At 42.2% G+C, this 14,123-nt stretch overlaps 1 protein-coding gene across 2 annotated transcripts in view; it reads left to right on the plus strand.

Annotated features, from left to right (window-relative positions):
* The window catches only part of tdp1 (tyrosyl-DNA phosphodiesterase 1), a 46,969-nt gene extending 35,189 nt beyond the window's left edge, over window positions 1-11,780 (plus strand). For both annotated transcript variants that reach the window (XM_048228658.1, XM_048228657.1), the window contains exon 16: window positions 11,399-11,780. In XM_048228658.1, coding sequence (XP_048084615.1) covers window positions 11,399-11,472 — 74 coding nt within the window. In that variant the 3' untranslated portion in view covers window positions 11,473-11,780. The remainder of the gene's footprint in view (window positions 1-11,398) is intronic.
* The last annotated feature ends 2,343 nt before the right edge of the window (window positions 11,781-14,123 follow it).

A 14,123-nucleotide genomic window follows, 5' to 3' on the forward strand; every position in this document is an offset into this window, starting at 1 on the left:
TGAATGTTGTGTGTGATATCTGTATGCTACTGAGACTGAATAAAGTGTCTGTCTGTCTGTCTGTCTGTCTGTGCTATGAGCAGAAAAGGCATCTGGAGTATTATAATATCTAGAGATTATGCACAAAGCTTATACAGTAAGGCTTTGACAGTAACGGCACACTAAAACCACATGTCTCATTGTTATCAAACGAGTACATTGATTTTGTACATTGTTCCACCTGTTGGATAGAGCGTTATGTGCACGTTTTATGACCACTTTGGGCTACATTTTCTCTCCCATTCTAACGACACCAGACCCCTGGCCAGACTATTGTCTGGGCCATGTTGAACCCGTACCCCTGTCTTTGTGAAGCTCACCGGCGTCCACGCTGGGTACATCTCGAAGTTAATTATGTCGCAGTGGAGCGGTAGCATATGGGGTGAACTTGCTCCCGTGGGTTGGGAGGAGTCTTTGTTAGAGAGAGTTCATCTCAAACACGGAGAAAATGAACGTGTGACTCACACATCTGTCTCTCACCCCTCAACCTCAAACACATGAACACACACACACACACACAGAACTCGTGCTGATCTCCTGGAAGTTGCTTTCGACAAGAGGTTGCTTTCTTCTTCTTGAATCGTTCAAGGTTATGTGTTTGTGAAGAACGACATCATCAGCATGTCTTTGTATGCAGACTTCTGAGCAAGCTGAGCCATTTAAAAACTGTATTTTTTAGTCTTCACCAAAAATCCCTCCTGTGCATTTGATTGTTGCATCCTGGTGATGTTTATGTACCGCAGACTTGGCGGGTTATTAAACAAACAGCTGTTATTATTGGTAGTAATGGTCTTGATAAATGCTGGTCAGTCCTGGTCAGTCTTGATAAATGCCCCACTCATCCTATTGGTCAGTGTGATGTATCTTATAGATTATATGTGAGTCCTCATCCTATTTGGAAGAATAGAAAACAAGGCGAGAGAGCGAGAGTACAGTCTGCCTTGTTTATGACTGAATTTATTACAAATGAAAGCAACCTATGATCATTTTAATCTTTAACCAAGACTCAGACCATGATTTTAAAATGTACTGAATGACTATCTAGCAGTGTATTAAACAGCATCTTTACTATATTTAGAACATGACTATGTCTTATGTGACACTTGTAGGTTGTTTTGAATAAAAGTGTCCGCTGAAAGAAAAATTGTGAATGAACAAACGTCATGCCAAATCTACATGTATTGGGCTTTGTCCAGAACTACATGTACTGGCTGTGAAAGTCAGTGGGTACATTCAAAAGTGTCAAATTGCAGCACATTGAAATCATTAGTTTTAAATAAAGACATTTATTTCTGCCAAATTATCATTTTCTTTTAGCCTAAGAAAGGAAGGTGACAGGTGGAAATGTCATGGAAATCAGGGACATTTCTTGCCATTTAACTCTGGGCGGTTGAAAGGTTTGTGAAAATGAGGAGTTCTGGAATCCAGACCCTAAGATGAAGTTGGAACAAAGCAGACCCCTACAGAGAGCCCCAGAGCCGTATAAAGGAGAGCCTTGCTCTATTATAAGGCTCTGGAACAAAGCATGCACGGTCATAGTGACCCCCTGTAGAATGTTCTGGACAGCAGAGAGATTCTGATTAGGAACACCTGCCAACGCCCTTTGTTGTTATACCTGACTTCCTGTCTGCTCCGTGACACCTTCTCCCCGGGATCAGTTCACACAGCCAGAGTTGGAGTTGAACTGCACAAGCTGCCGTCATTTCCCAGACGCCCTCAGCAAAATTGGCTGAGTGAAAGGAATATGATTTTAGTGCAGTTTCAGGCCAGCTATCTGGTTGCAGCACAGTCTAATTGCGGACCGAGGGAACCCATTGGGCGGGTAAACTAATCACAGCGTCAGCCGGCTGCACACCCCCCTCACGAATCGGGCGGCCTGACCTTTAATCACACGGTTAGCCATGGCGACACCGGAATAGAGGGTGTCATCGCTTTATGAACCCGAACAGAGGCTGTCTCCCATCACTATGGCAACGTGGGGCTTTAATGACAAAGGCCACGTCAGGGGAACTGTTTTTGGAAGCAGTATGTGTGAATATGTAGAGCGGGGGCAGATGTTTGGGAGCCGGAGAGAAGTCACTCCACCGGCCACTGATGACCTCACTTCTGTCATGTCCTCTCTCTGATGAGGTTGTCTGTGCGCTGAGGACACCAAGGATGTGAAACATGAAGGGATTGCAGAGGAAATGCAATCATGTCCAGGCATTGTTTACCTGTAAACACCTTCCTCATTCTGGCACGCTGGTTAGACGTGGCAAGGGAGGAAGGTATGCGTGGCGCACTAAAGGCCGAAGCTTTTAGAGTAATTGACAGAAATTTGTCGTGGACAGTGCCAAGGCTGAGGTGGGGGTGCAGGGGGTGTTCAACAATGTCCTTGTGGGACATGATTGATTTCTAGGCTCTTAAATCTACAGCAGACAGCTATTTCCTTCATCTTTTTTCTTTCTTTCATCACTTTCTCTTTTGCTCTCCATAGTCTTTTAACTCTTGTTCTCTCCATTTCCTTTTTTCCTTGTGTCTCTTGCTCTCCTCTTCTTTTTCCCTGTCTCATTGTCGCCCGTCGCAGTCCCCTCCTACAGTAGGCTATATCCTCTCAACACTTCTCAAGAGTTCCTACCTCCATCTCCTCAATGTGTCCAGATGAGATGGGGCAGACAATGCTGTCCATGGGTTTATATGTTGCTGCAGTTGGCGCTTTCCTGTGTACAGGCAAAAGCCCGTTTTTGAGTCACGTCTCAAGAATCAAATAGGGGTCAAAAGGATGAACTCTTGCTGGGTTATTTCAGATGGGTTATATAAATGTAATTATACTTTTTTAGAAAATCGAGTTCATGTGATGAATCAACATAACGACTTAACTATGACCACAACCGGCGGAGCACGGAGTTGGCGTGTGAACTTTAGTGGTGTAACACCATCCGCCTCACTGTATGTGCACGTTTTACGACCACTTTGGGCTACATTTTCTCTTTCCCATTCTAACAACAGTAGATCCCTGGCCAGACTATTGTCGAACTATTGTTGAACCCGTACCACTGTCTTTGTGAAGCTTATTGGGGTCCTCGCTGGGTACATCTCGAAGTTAATTATGTCGCAGTAGAACGGTAACATATGGGGTGAACTTGCTCCCGTGGATTGGGAGGAGTCTTTGTTATATAATTATACTTTACTTTAAATATAATTATACTTTTTTAGAAAACCGAGTTCATGTAATGAATCAACAGAACGACTTAACTATGACCAAACGGTGGTGCACAGAGTTGGCGTGTGAACTTTAGTGGTGCAACGCCATCCGCCTCACTGTGAGCATCCGTCTTAGTAGTATGCCGTACGGAAGGTATTGCGGCGCTGCTGAAGGGTGTTGAGCATGTTTCTTGCGCTTCAGAGTGTCTCCATAATCAGCATGTGGTGAGTCGCAGCTTGAGCTGTAATTGGGCTGATTAGCGCTGCTCAGAGTCTCTGCTAAAGTGGGAGCTGGATTTGGGGTGCTGAATGGATTAATCAGGTCCTCCTTATTCTCACCACGACTGGGGAGAGCCTTTCCTGCCGTCCACTGTGCCAGCATTTGTGGGCTGGTAGGTCACCCCTAGTCAGACACAGTTGTTGGTCATTAACATAGTGGCCTCTAGAAGCTGCCTACTTAGGTGTTGTATGGGTGGGATTAGAAAGACAAATGAGAAAGTAAACTCAAAAAAGAATACCAAGGAGTGTGTGAACTTTGTTCACAAAAACTTGACCTTTTGTTCAGCACCTGGGATGTGCACAAAGTCTCCTTGTAAAGGGGAATGGGAAACACACGCAACACACACGACACACGTGTGCATTTCTGTCTCTGCCAGCGTTCACACACACACCCACACACCCACCCACACGCAGCCGTTGCCTTGTATCTGTCTGCTGCCGTCAGGGCCACACCAGGCAGACTAATGATGGACATGGATCAGTGTGGTGCCAGACGCCCTGCCAGCCGAGCGCACCACACCACTCACACCCGCACCGAGCATCAAGAAGAGCCAAAGGAAGAGCTGTGGCATTTCAGTTCAGTCGGAATTGAATCAGCATTTAAATGCCCTCGAAATCAATCAGTGGATAGCTTTTTGCTGTTGGTTCAAACTAGAAACTAATTGCAGTACATTCGATTTAAGGGGGGGGAAATCATCTAAGGCTTTTTTTTTTTTTAACATTGTAAATGGTTGGGATGGAAATGCCTGATATTTTCAAATAAGAGCAGACGTTGCTACCTAATGGAGATGCATTATAGTAGGGAGACCCATTTCCTCATTATGTTCATTTAGTCCCCCAGTAGGGCCGATTCAACACAGGCATGTCACGCATGGACAGAGGCTCGCTCACTAACTCCCCCTGGGCTTCAGTCAGTTTGTTCACATTTGTAGAGATTGAGTCATCCCAGTTGGAACACGAGCAGCCATTAGTATTTCCGCTCTGTTAATCTCGTATGGTGGGGAGAAGGACTAAAATTGCAAGTGTATCTAGACATTTTACAGAAATGAAATTATCTTTCAAATGGTACACATCACATTCCAGGGCAGTCTTCACACGGGGCAGCTATTCATTATATCTACATATTGGTTTGATGATTGTCGTTTTCAAGGTCATCCAACCAGGTTTCTAGGTTATTTTGACTCCTGAGTCAAGCTTTTCAAGCTTTTAGACTCCAGACATCCAACCTCCCAGGCGATAATGGACTCAATTTGTAAATATACGGGCAATGGCGGGCCCGAGCACCTCCGGTTGGAATATATGTTTATATAAAAGACTATACAAGTGCAAAGCAATGCATTCTTAGTCAGAGGTAGCATTCAGTTCAGTTCAGTAGTTTATAGGTCTAATTGAGTGCCTGTCACTTTAAGACGACGTTCGTGAAGGAATCCCTGCAATTAATGTGTGGATGCAATTCATAACGTAGTTAGTTCAAATAACGGTTCATAGCCTACTTCTCCTTGGGACAAGCACTTTTGAGTCTTGGAAAACACTTTTCCAATTACATTGGGATTTTGCAAACATTCAGAGTCAATAAAATGAGCCCTAAATGAGAAACGAAATTGACAAGCAGATGTAAGTAAGCATGCTAAACTTGACATCCGAACAGTATCCTAACGTTAGCTTTGAGATACTGCTTGATTGCATAACTTAACTTAGTTTGGTCTCCTCAATGTAGGCTACTATGTTGTGATGAGACCTTAGCAGCATGGCCACGATGCTAAGCGGATTTAATAGCAAGTTAGCCCACCGTGTTCTATACAATGCTTCTATGTGGCAACAATAATCCTTCAACAATCGTGAATATTTTGTTAAATGCACATGCAGAGGAGGGGCAGTGTGAAAAGCACAGCTCAATGATTTCGTGGCCCCCAGCCACAGATTAGTCAACGTATGGGAAACACTGAAGGTGTAAAATTCAAAATATTTAGGCACACATTATGCTTAATGAATCGTGGCAAGATATTTTATTTTTCAACGATATTTTTTGGCGTCCGACGCCATCGACACGTCAATAACGTTGTCCCAGCCCTAATGTACATATTTGATGCGTGTGCTATTTGTTTTTGTATTTAATTTTCTGGCACATATACTTGCTTGGCCAGGTGGGGGCGCAATGCAAGGCAGGCCCTTTGGGTGTCATCATAATCATGATGTATATTAACCTGAGAAATTTCAGACTATTAGTTTTAAGCAAAGAACATTTTGATGCTGATTAATTAAAATTTTGTAAATAAATTCCAAAAACTATTCTGACATTGGACAGCTGTTGGCGCTATGCCAGACAGGCATATTGGGTGTTTGGATGTCATATACACCTAATCTGATTAATCTGATGCATCTGATTGTGATATCCAACAGACATGGAAAAAACACATTCCTTCTCTTGCCAATTGGTGGCGCTATGCAAGGCATGTTAATAAGACATATGAATATCATCATCATGATGTCTAATTTTGTGTACAATTTCAGATTAATCAGTCAAAGCATTGAACATTTTTGGCACATTTCCTGATTGGCCAGATGGTGGCGCTATGCTAGGCATGTGAATTCCACGTGTGAATGTCATCACAATCATGATATCCAATATTTTGTAAAGTTTCAGATCAATCCATCAAAGCCTTGAACATTTTTTGGCACATTTCCTGCTTGGCCAGATGGTGGCACTATGCTAGGCATGTGAATTACACATGTGAATATCATCACAATAATGATATCCAATATTTTGTAAAGTTTCAGATCAATCAATAAAGGCACATGGCACATTTCTGGCACAGGAACATGTGCACTTGGCCAGGTGGTGGCGCTATGCCAGGCAGGCCCATTTGGTGTCTGGATATCTTCATAATCATAATATCTATTAACCTGAGAAGTTTTAGACCATTCATTCAAAGCATAGACCATTTCTGGCACATTTCCTGCTTGGCCAGATGGTGGCGCTATGCTAGGCATGTGAATTACACATGTGAATATCATCACAATAATGATATCCAATATTTTATAAAGTTTTAGATTAATCAGTTAAGGCATCATCCATTTCTGGCACATTTCCTGCTTGGCCAGGTGGTGGCGCTATGCCAGGCAGGCCCATTGGGTGTCTGGATATCATCATAATCATGATATCTATTAACCTGAGAAGATACACACAAATTTGGTGTGTGTATCTTAAACTATATGACAACCACAAGTCACAGTGACATAAGGGGGCGCTATGGAGTTCCTGGGCAACACCCGGTGCCAAGCTTTTATCCCTGTCTATTCACTGTACCAGTTGATGTGTGTGCCCAATTTCATGCGTTTTCACCCATGGGAAGCACCTCTTTTGGGATCATGATTCATCACATATTTCATCACATATTAGTCTGCACAAAATCCCAAATACCTCACTTCCTGTTGGGCGTGGCTAATGCATTGTACATACGAAAGTTGTTCATCTTGGGAGATACAGACACCAACCAAATTTGGTGTGTGTAGCTGAAAGTATATGCCCATCACGGGATCAGTCATCTAAGGGGGTGTAAGGGGGCGCTAGCGAGTCTCTGGGCCATGCCCGGGGCCAAGCTTTTTTACCTACACTGTAGCTGCTTTGTGTGACACCTGATGTGTGTGCCAAATTTCAAGACTTTTCGATTATGTTAACCACCTCAAAATATTTGCCAAACACGGGATCAGTCACCTAAGGGGGCGCTAGTGAGTTCCTGAGCCACGCCCGGGGTCAAGCTCTTGTTCCTAACTGCGTTGCATGACACCTGACGTGTGTGCCAAATTTCGAGAGTTTCCGACCATGTTAACCACTTCAAAAACAGGAAAGCAAAAAAGTAGAATAATAATAATAATGAATAATAATAATAATAATAATAATAATAATAATCCTTACAAAACAATAGGGCCTTTGTACCGGTGCTCGGCCCTAATAATAATAATAATAATAATAATAATAATCCTTACAAAAACAATAGGGCCTTGCGCCCTTCGGTGCTCGGGCCCTAATAAAAGGACCCCAAAGCCTGTGCCAAACATTGCTATTTGCTTCACATGGAGTCAGACCTTCTAGTCAGCATGGCTTCTCCACACCAGTTGCTCTGGTAATGTGCTTATGAAATCTCCTGGTACAAAAAGCTCAGCAGTTGTTTACTGTTTTTTATGTTTTAATTTTCCTGCTGGTGTCCATGGATACTGGATTGTGTTAGCATTTCCCGTGATCCTGCTACTCAGGCAATGTCCCAGTGGGAGATGTATTCATTGATCAGGCTAGCAGAATGTTTGCTTTGGTCCTGATTCCTGTGTAGTGTGTGTAATCTCTGTCTCCTGCGCTTTTTAATTACAGTCACTGTAAGATCTCCTGGCCATTTATACTACACTGAGAGATAGGGAGTATTACTTGTTTTGGAGTATTACATGTTTTGGATTCCACTGTACAGGCCAGGAGGCCCTTTAAAAGGGCATTACAATAATCGAGGTGTGAGAGAGCCATGGCCTGTACCAGGAGTTGGGTAGCATATTGAGTTAGGCCTGATTTTCCTTATATTGAATAGTGCAAAGCGGCACAAAAGGGTGACCAAAGTAAATGGTCGGGGAAGGTCAGTTGGTCATCAATTATGACAATTATGACAAGTTTTGCGCATCTTGATAGGAGCAAGAGATAAAGAGTCAAGGTTGACATTGATGTTTGACTGGGAGGACCAGCAGCTCAGTCTTTAAAAGGTTCAGTTGAATGTGATGTTCCTTCATCCATGAGGAAATGTCAGAGACATTTAGAGATGCATGCTGAGGCCGAGGGGGTCATCTATGACGGATATAATGGTGTATCATCTGCATAGCATCTTGAATTTCCATTCATCTACGTACTTGCGCCACGAACCAGCTGATGAGTCATAGTGAAATTTACTTGACTTAGTCTATACAATTTGAAGAAGTCAGCTGATGATTGTAGCAAGTTAACACGGCTGATGGTGTTGTCTTGCTACAGCAGTTGCCCAAGCCAGTAGGTCTTCAAAGTATCATGGTTAAGTTTTCAAACATTTCACTGACTGCTGGTCAGGCTCTCTGTGGCCACCTAGTATCTGTAGCCTAAATTGAGGAAGCGTTGCTGGTCTAAAAATAAATAAATAATAATTAAAAAAACGTGTAATGGGGAGGATTGAACCCATGTCGACTGCGTGAAAAAGCAATATACAAGCATTAACCTGTTGCGCCACAGGAGAAGCACGAATGTGTGAATTGGGAAATAAAATGTCAATAAAATATCAAACCCATGTTTACATGTCAGCAACATTAACGTTAATAGCCTATAAGCCTAAGAGTTTTGACTCTCCCTGTGCGCAAATTTTGTGTAAAATATGGACACGTTATAGACTTCTCCTGCCCATTGCTGTGTGGGTTTCAATGCCTGTGTTTCATGAACTGAACTCTTAAAAGAATAGGCTGGACAAAAGGATACACAATTAGGCAACTCAGATAGGGGCGGCCACAGCCTAACCTCAGTGAAACGTTTGTAAAACTTAACCATGATACTTTGAAGGCCTACTAAATGGCTTGGGCAACGGTAGCATGATAACATGGTAGCCAGATAACATGAACAGCTATGTTAACTTGTTACAATTATCATAACGTTCGCTGACTTCTTTTAATCATACAAATGAAGTCAATTTCTGTGAGTGCCGTCAGCTGGCTCGTGGCGCAAGTTGATAGACGTCTGATTACCAAGCAAACAGGTCAATTTATTTGTGGTTCGATACCCACATGAAGTTAGTTTATGCTATTTAGGTGTTTGTTTTTTGGGTGGCATATTCATGGTCCAGTGCATGTAGTACTACATACAATTTTGACTTTTAAACATGTCATGCATATTTGTGTGCGTCTCTAGTATATCAGAAAGTGACAAATCTGCAAGCGGCCACATCTGTCAAAGACTCGTCATCAATCATGAAACGTCATCAACGCAGCCAGTTAACACGGGAGCCAGTTGCCATGTAACACCGGATCAAAGAGACAATAGCTTACAAAGTGGTGTTTTTGTAACTTCAATGTAGATGATTGTGATTCATTGCAACTTCAGCAAACAGCATTGCAATTTCAGCAAACAGCATATCACTAACGTGCATCAATCGGGAATTCGCTAAATGAAGGAAGTGGGAGCTTTACTTATTGATCTGGATCAAAGAGACAATAGCTTACAAAGTGGTGTTTTTGTAACTTCAGTGTAGATGATTGTGATTCATTGCAACTTCAGCAATGTAAGGCTACCTCCGAAAAATAGCTCCGTACAGCTGAAGCCCAGTCAGTCTGCCTCAGTGAGAATCCTAAACTTTCTCTGTGTTCAGTCTTCGATCCTGATTGGCTGCATTCGTGCTAACTAACAAATCAGACGGTGTAGTGGGCGGGATAATGCTCTCGGCCACAGAGCAGCAAATGCAGGGAGTGAGAGACGCTTTACAGACAAAGTAGCGCGTTTTATTCTTTATCCATTTCAATATCGGCTTATCGGTGGGAAAAATGCCCGATACCGATTATTATAAAAATGCTAAATATCGGCCCTAATAATCGGCCCGGCCGATAATTGGTCGACCCCTAGTAAATGACAACCATATAGACTTTGACCAGAGCAGTCACCTTGTGATGGATATTTGAAGGTACATTTCCATTTGTTGTAAATTAGCAGGCCCGTTCCATCTCCTCGTCCAGATGGACAGGAAGTATGGGAGAATGCGTAGTGGATGGAGAGTGCAGCCAGGTTAGCAGTGTCCTCTGATTTGATCCAGGTCTCAGTTAGAGCTTAGAGCCCCAGGAACAGGTGACTCTCTGACTGTCGTCTTGCCATGAAGCGTTAAACCATCCAAAGTACATACTACCAATGCTCCTCAGTCAAACAAGCTATGTGTCCATTTAGCTCATTCACACACCAGTAATTTTAAACGCCAAATGTGGCTAAAGAAATGTATTCTATTCCCTGTAAATTAAAGGTACACTATGCAAGATTTTCACCTTAATATAACCTTTACAAAGCCAATTTGGTAAACAAACTTGTAATAGAGGAATCGTTCACCTAGCATAGCCATACAGCATAGCTGTAGCAAGTCGCTAATGAGAGAACCAGCCATGCAACTTCAAGAATAGTTGACCCGAATTGTCTTGCGAGAATCATGAAACATTACTTTGTCAGTAGATAGGTCTTTGCCGGAGTTTTTGCCTGTTGTTAGAGTAACGGCAGAGTAAAATATAAACATATCACTCTAGGACTCTAGGGGGAGCTCTACAGTTGCCAAAAATACCTGAAACTGCATAGAATACCTTTAAAAACGGACATTCTCCTAGTCAAGGCAATTCTGAACAGCTGTGGAATCCAAATGAAAGCTTGTCAGGGCAGTGTTTTTTGGAAAAACACATTGGTGCTAAAAATGCAACTAATTCAAATTCTAAAACTAATTCTGTTTCCTTCAACTTTAATTGTATTGTATGCATTATTATATTACATAAATCCATCCCCCTTCAGCAAATCAAATGTTTATGTGCATTAGAAAATTGTACGCAAATATAAAGTTTCTGGTCAGGATTTCTTGTTCAAATATTTCAAATATTAGTTAAAAAAGTTGAATAGAAACCTAGCTCTTCTACAAAGTCTCTTTCTACGAAGCTTCTACCTGTGTTTGGCTTCTCCTGGGAAACTATAGAGACGAAGGACTGAGGCTCAAATTCCAGTCTGGAGAAATGTGGCACTGTAATAAAAGCCATGAAACCTTGAAACTGCCAGACACACACACACACGCACGCACGCACACAGGGACACACACAAAGACACACACACACACAACCCTGACCTGCTTCTATTCTTCATGTCCTCCTTGTGGTCTTTGCACAGATCAGCCTTGGATCTGGAACATTCCGTACACCCAATCTCCAGACACCCACGGCAACGTATGGGTTCCGTCCTGAAGTAGCCCTGCCATGGTAGTGCCCCCTGTGGCTGGAGGACGACACTGCAGCGTCCAGAGACACAGAGGGACGTCTGTCAGACTCTGCTGTCAGTCAGCTGATCCTGTCTATCTGTGCAACAGGCGTTAAATCCTCACTGGTGACTGTCTATGAAAGTACAAGAATCTGTCGGACAAATAAAGTGAAGAGTTGGTGATTAATGTAGTTATGCAATTAATAGAAGAATCGTTAGGAAGTATCACATGCCTGTCTCAAAAGTTTGTTATCCTTTTTCCATGTTGCCACTAATAAACCTTGTTTGTAACACATTGTTTGTTTGTTTGTTTCGACCATATTGACTGCACTAACCAGGTAACCCAGGCAACACTCAAACTGCTGGAGACACAACAGACATGTAATCCTTTGAAATTAAGCCATAATAAACAGGCTAGAATCATCACATTTCAAGTTGTCTCTTGAGGAAACAAGAGCGAACCACTCATTTTAGAGGCAATTTATGGAAGTCAATTCTTAGATTGCTTGGAGGTTTGAAAGACTTGAGAGACCCACTGAGATGGAAAAAAGGGGGAAGATAAATGGATTGGGTTGTAAGGGGGAAAGCCTCCCAATGAGAGAAGTGGGAGAGGTCTTCTTCACAAGCCTAAGGGGAACTTGATGTTTGATGTCATCAAATGTGTGTGCGCTTGCCTGTGTGTGTGTATGTGTGTGAGCACATGCCTCCACTTGTGTCATTTTTGTGAAATTACTGAGGTGAGATGAATACATGGTAAAAGGCAGAAAGGATTTTGACAGAAAAGCACACCCTTTTTAAAATGTTAAACTCTGAAGCCATTGCTAGGCAACAAGATCATGCATCCTGTGTTTTATAATTAGCATGTATTGTTCTACTTGTTCTCTGTGTAGGCCATTCAGATGTACCTGTGAGTTAACATTATAGTCCAAGAATCTGCATCCAGGTCTACAGCACTTTGTAAGTTGAATTTTGAAGTGTGCTATACCGTATTTTCCGGACTATAAGTCGCATCAGTCAAAAAATGTTTCATGAACAAGAAAAAAACATATATAAGTCGCATTTATTTAGAAATGTATTTAACAAAATCCAAAACCAAAAACAGAGACTATGTAACTAGATTATTGAGGCCAAAATGTTAATGAAGATGAAGGAGTGAAGGCAGCCAAGAGGAGGGCAGGAAGGTAATTGCAAAGTAAAAGATTCACTGAAAGAAAATGCCATGTGGTACACCAAAATGTATCTAAAATGTGGAGAATACAATGCAATCAAGCATTTTGGGCGATGTGGAGTCACAAGCTGGCAGCAGATTAAATGCTCACGAGAGAGAAAAAGATGCAGTTTTAAAAGGACATGCAGACCGAAGCTGCAGCAAACAGGTGATATTTAGAAATTTATTTCACAAAATCCAAGACTACGAACAGACAGACTATGTAACTGGACACTTTGAGGCCAAACATTTTGAGAATTCTACAGGGAATGTTGAAGATGAAGGAGTGAATAGTGGCAAGAGGCAAGCCGGAGGCTGCTGATAAGGCCCCGACGCTATTGTAAAGCGATTCACTGAACAAAAATGCTGATGTGGTAAATTAAAATTTAGCTAAAAATGTGGAGAATGCAATGCAATCAAGCATTTTGGACGATATATTGGCACAAACTGGCAGCAGAACATGCTGAGAGAAAAAGAGAGCGAACCAGTGCCTAAATTTCAGCGCAGGTATTGCGCATAAATTATTACTAAGTAGGCTATTGAGCATACTAATAAAAGTCCCGCAACTCTAGCCATCATGATGCAAGAAATTCCCACAGATTTTACAGGCTGTCTGACATTAATCTAATAATGGAGTGGCCTGAATGCGGGACTATTGACTGGACGGACCAACTCTAACTTCAATTGAACCCCATGCAGATACACACACACGCGCGCAGGACCACTTTGGGGCTGCCTCTCTCTCTCGTTGCTCTCTCTCTCTCTCTCAGCAGGATTTGTCACCGCTGAAATCAAATTATAGGTGCTTCTGCATCAAACGCTATCGACAAACGTTTAGCGATCAGGAACCGTCAAGAATTTTGCAAACACAGAAGCATGACAGCCTATAACGGGAGAGAACATGGATGTGTTCTCCATTTGAGGAAGGTTATAATCGATTGCGGACGTGAACAGACAGCTCACGGAGCGCATAGTAGGCCTACTTTCACTTTCTGTGCATATTCATTACGTGAAAGATAATTAGTAGCAAAACAGCGATCAGCAATAGGCCTTTATTTCTTACGTTTTATTGTGAGACCTACTTTTCGTTTGGAGCGGCATACCGGTAGGCTATCAAAAGCAGAAGAAGATGTTCAATTTGAGATTTGATTTACGTTTGGACTGTTTGATTATATTGCTAAATATCGGGACTGATGACCACTGAAATCTGTGGGGTATTTAATGGTTCACTATTAAGTTTTATGTATGAAAGAGTGTTGGGATTTCCATCCGCTTATTGCGAGATAAGGCATCCGCTTTCATTCATTCATGGAACGTGTGCTGTGCTGCAAGTGAAACCGTATTCTGTATAGCCAAAGAGGTCTAAGAGCCTAAATTTAGTTATTTATATTTTAAATAACTAAACTAGTAATTATACATGATTTACTTTTT

The sequence above is a fragment of the Alosa alosa genome, chromosome 19 (genome assembly GCF_017589495.1).
Source record: "Alosa alosa isolate M-15738 ecotype Scorff River chromosome 19, AALO_Geno_1.1, whole genome shotgun sequence".
Lineage (NCBI taxonomy): Eukaryota > Metazoa > Chordata > Actinopteri > Clupeiformes > Clupeidae > Alosa > Alosa alosa.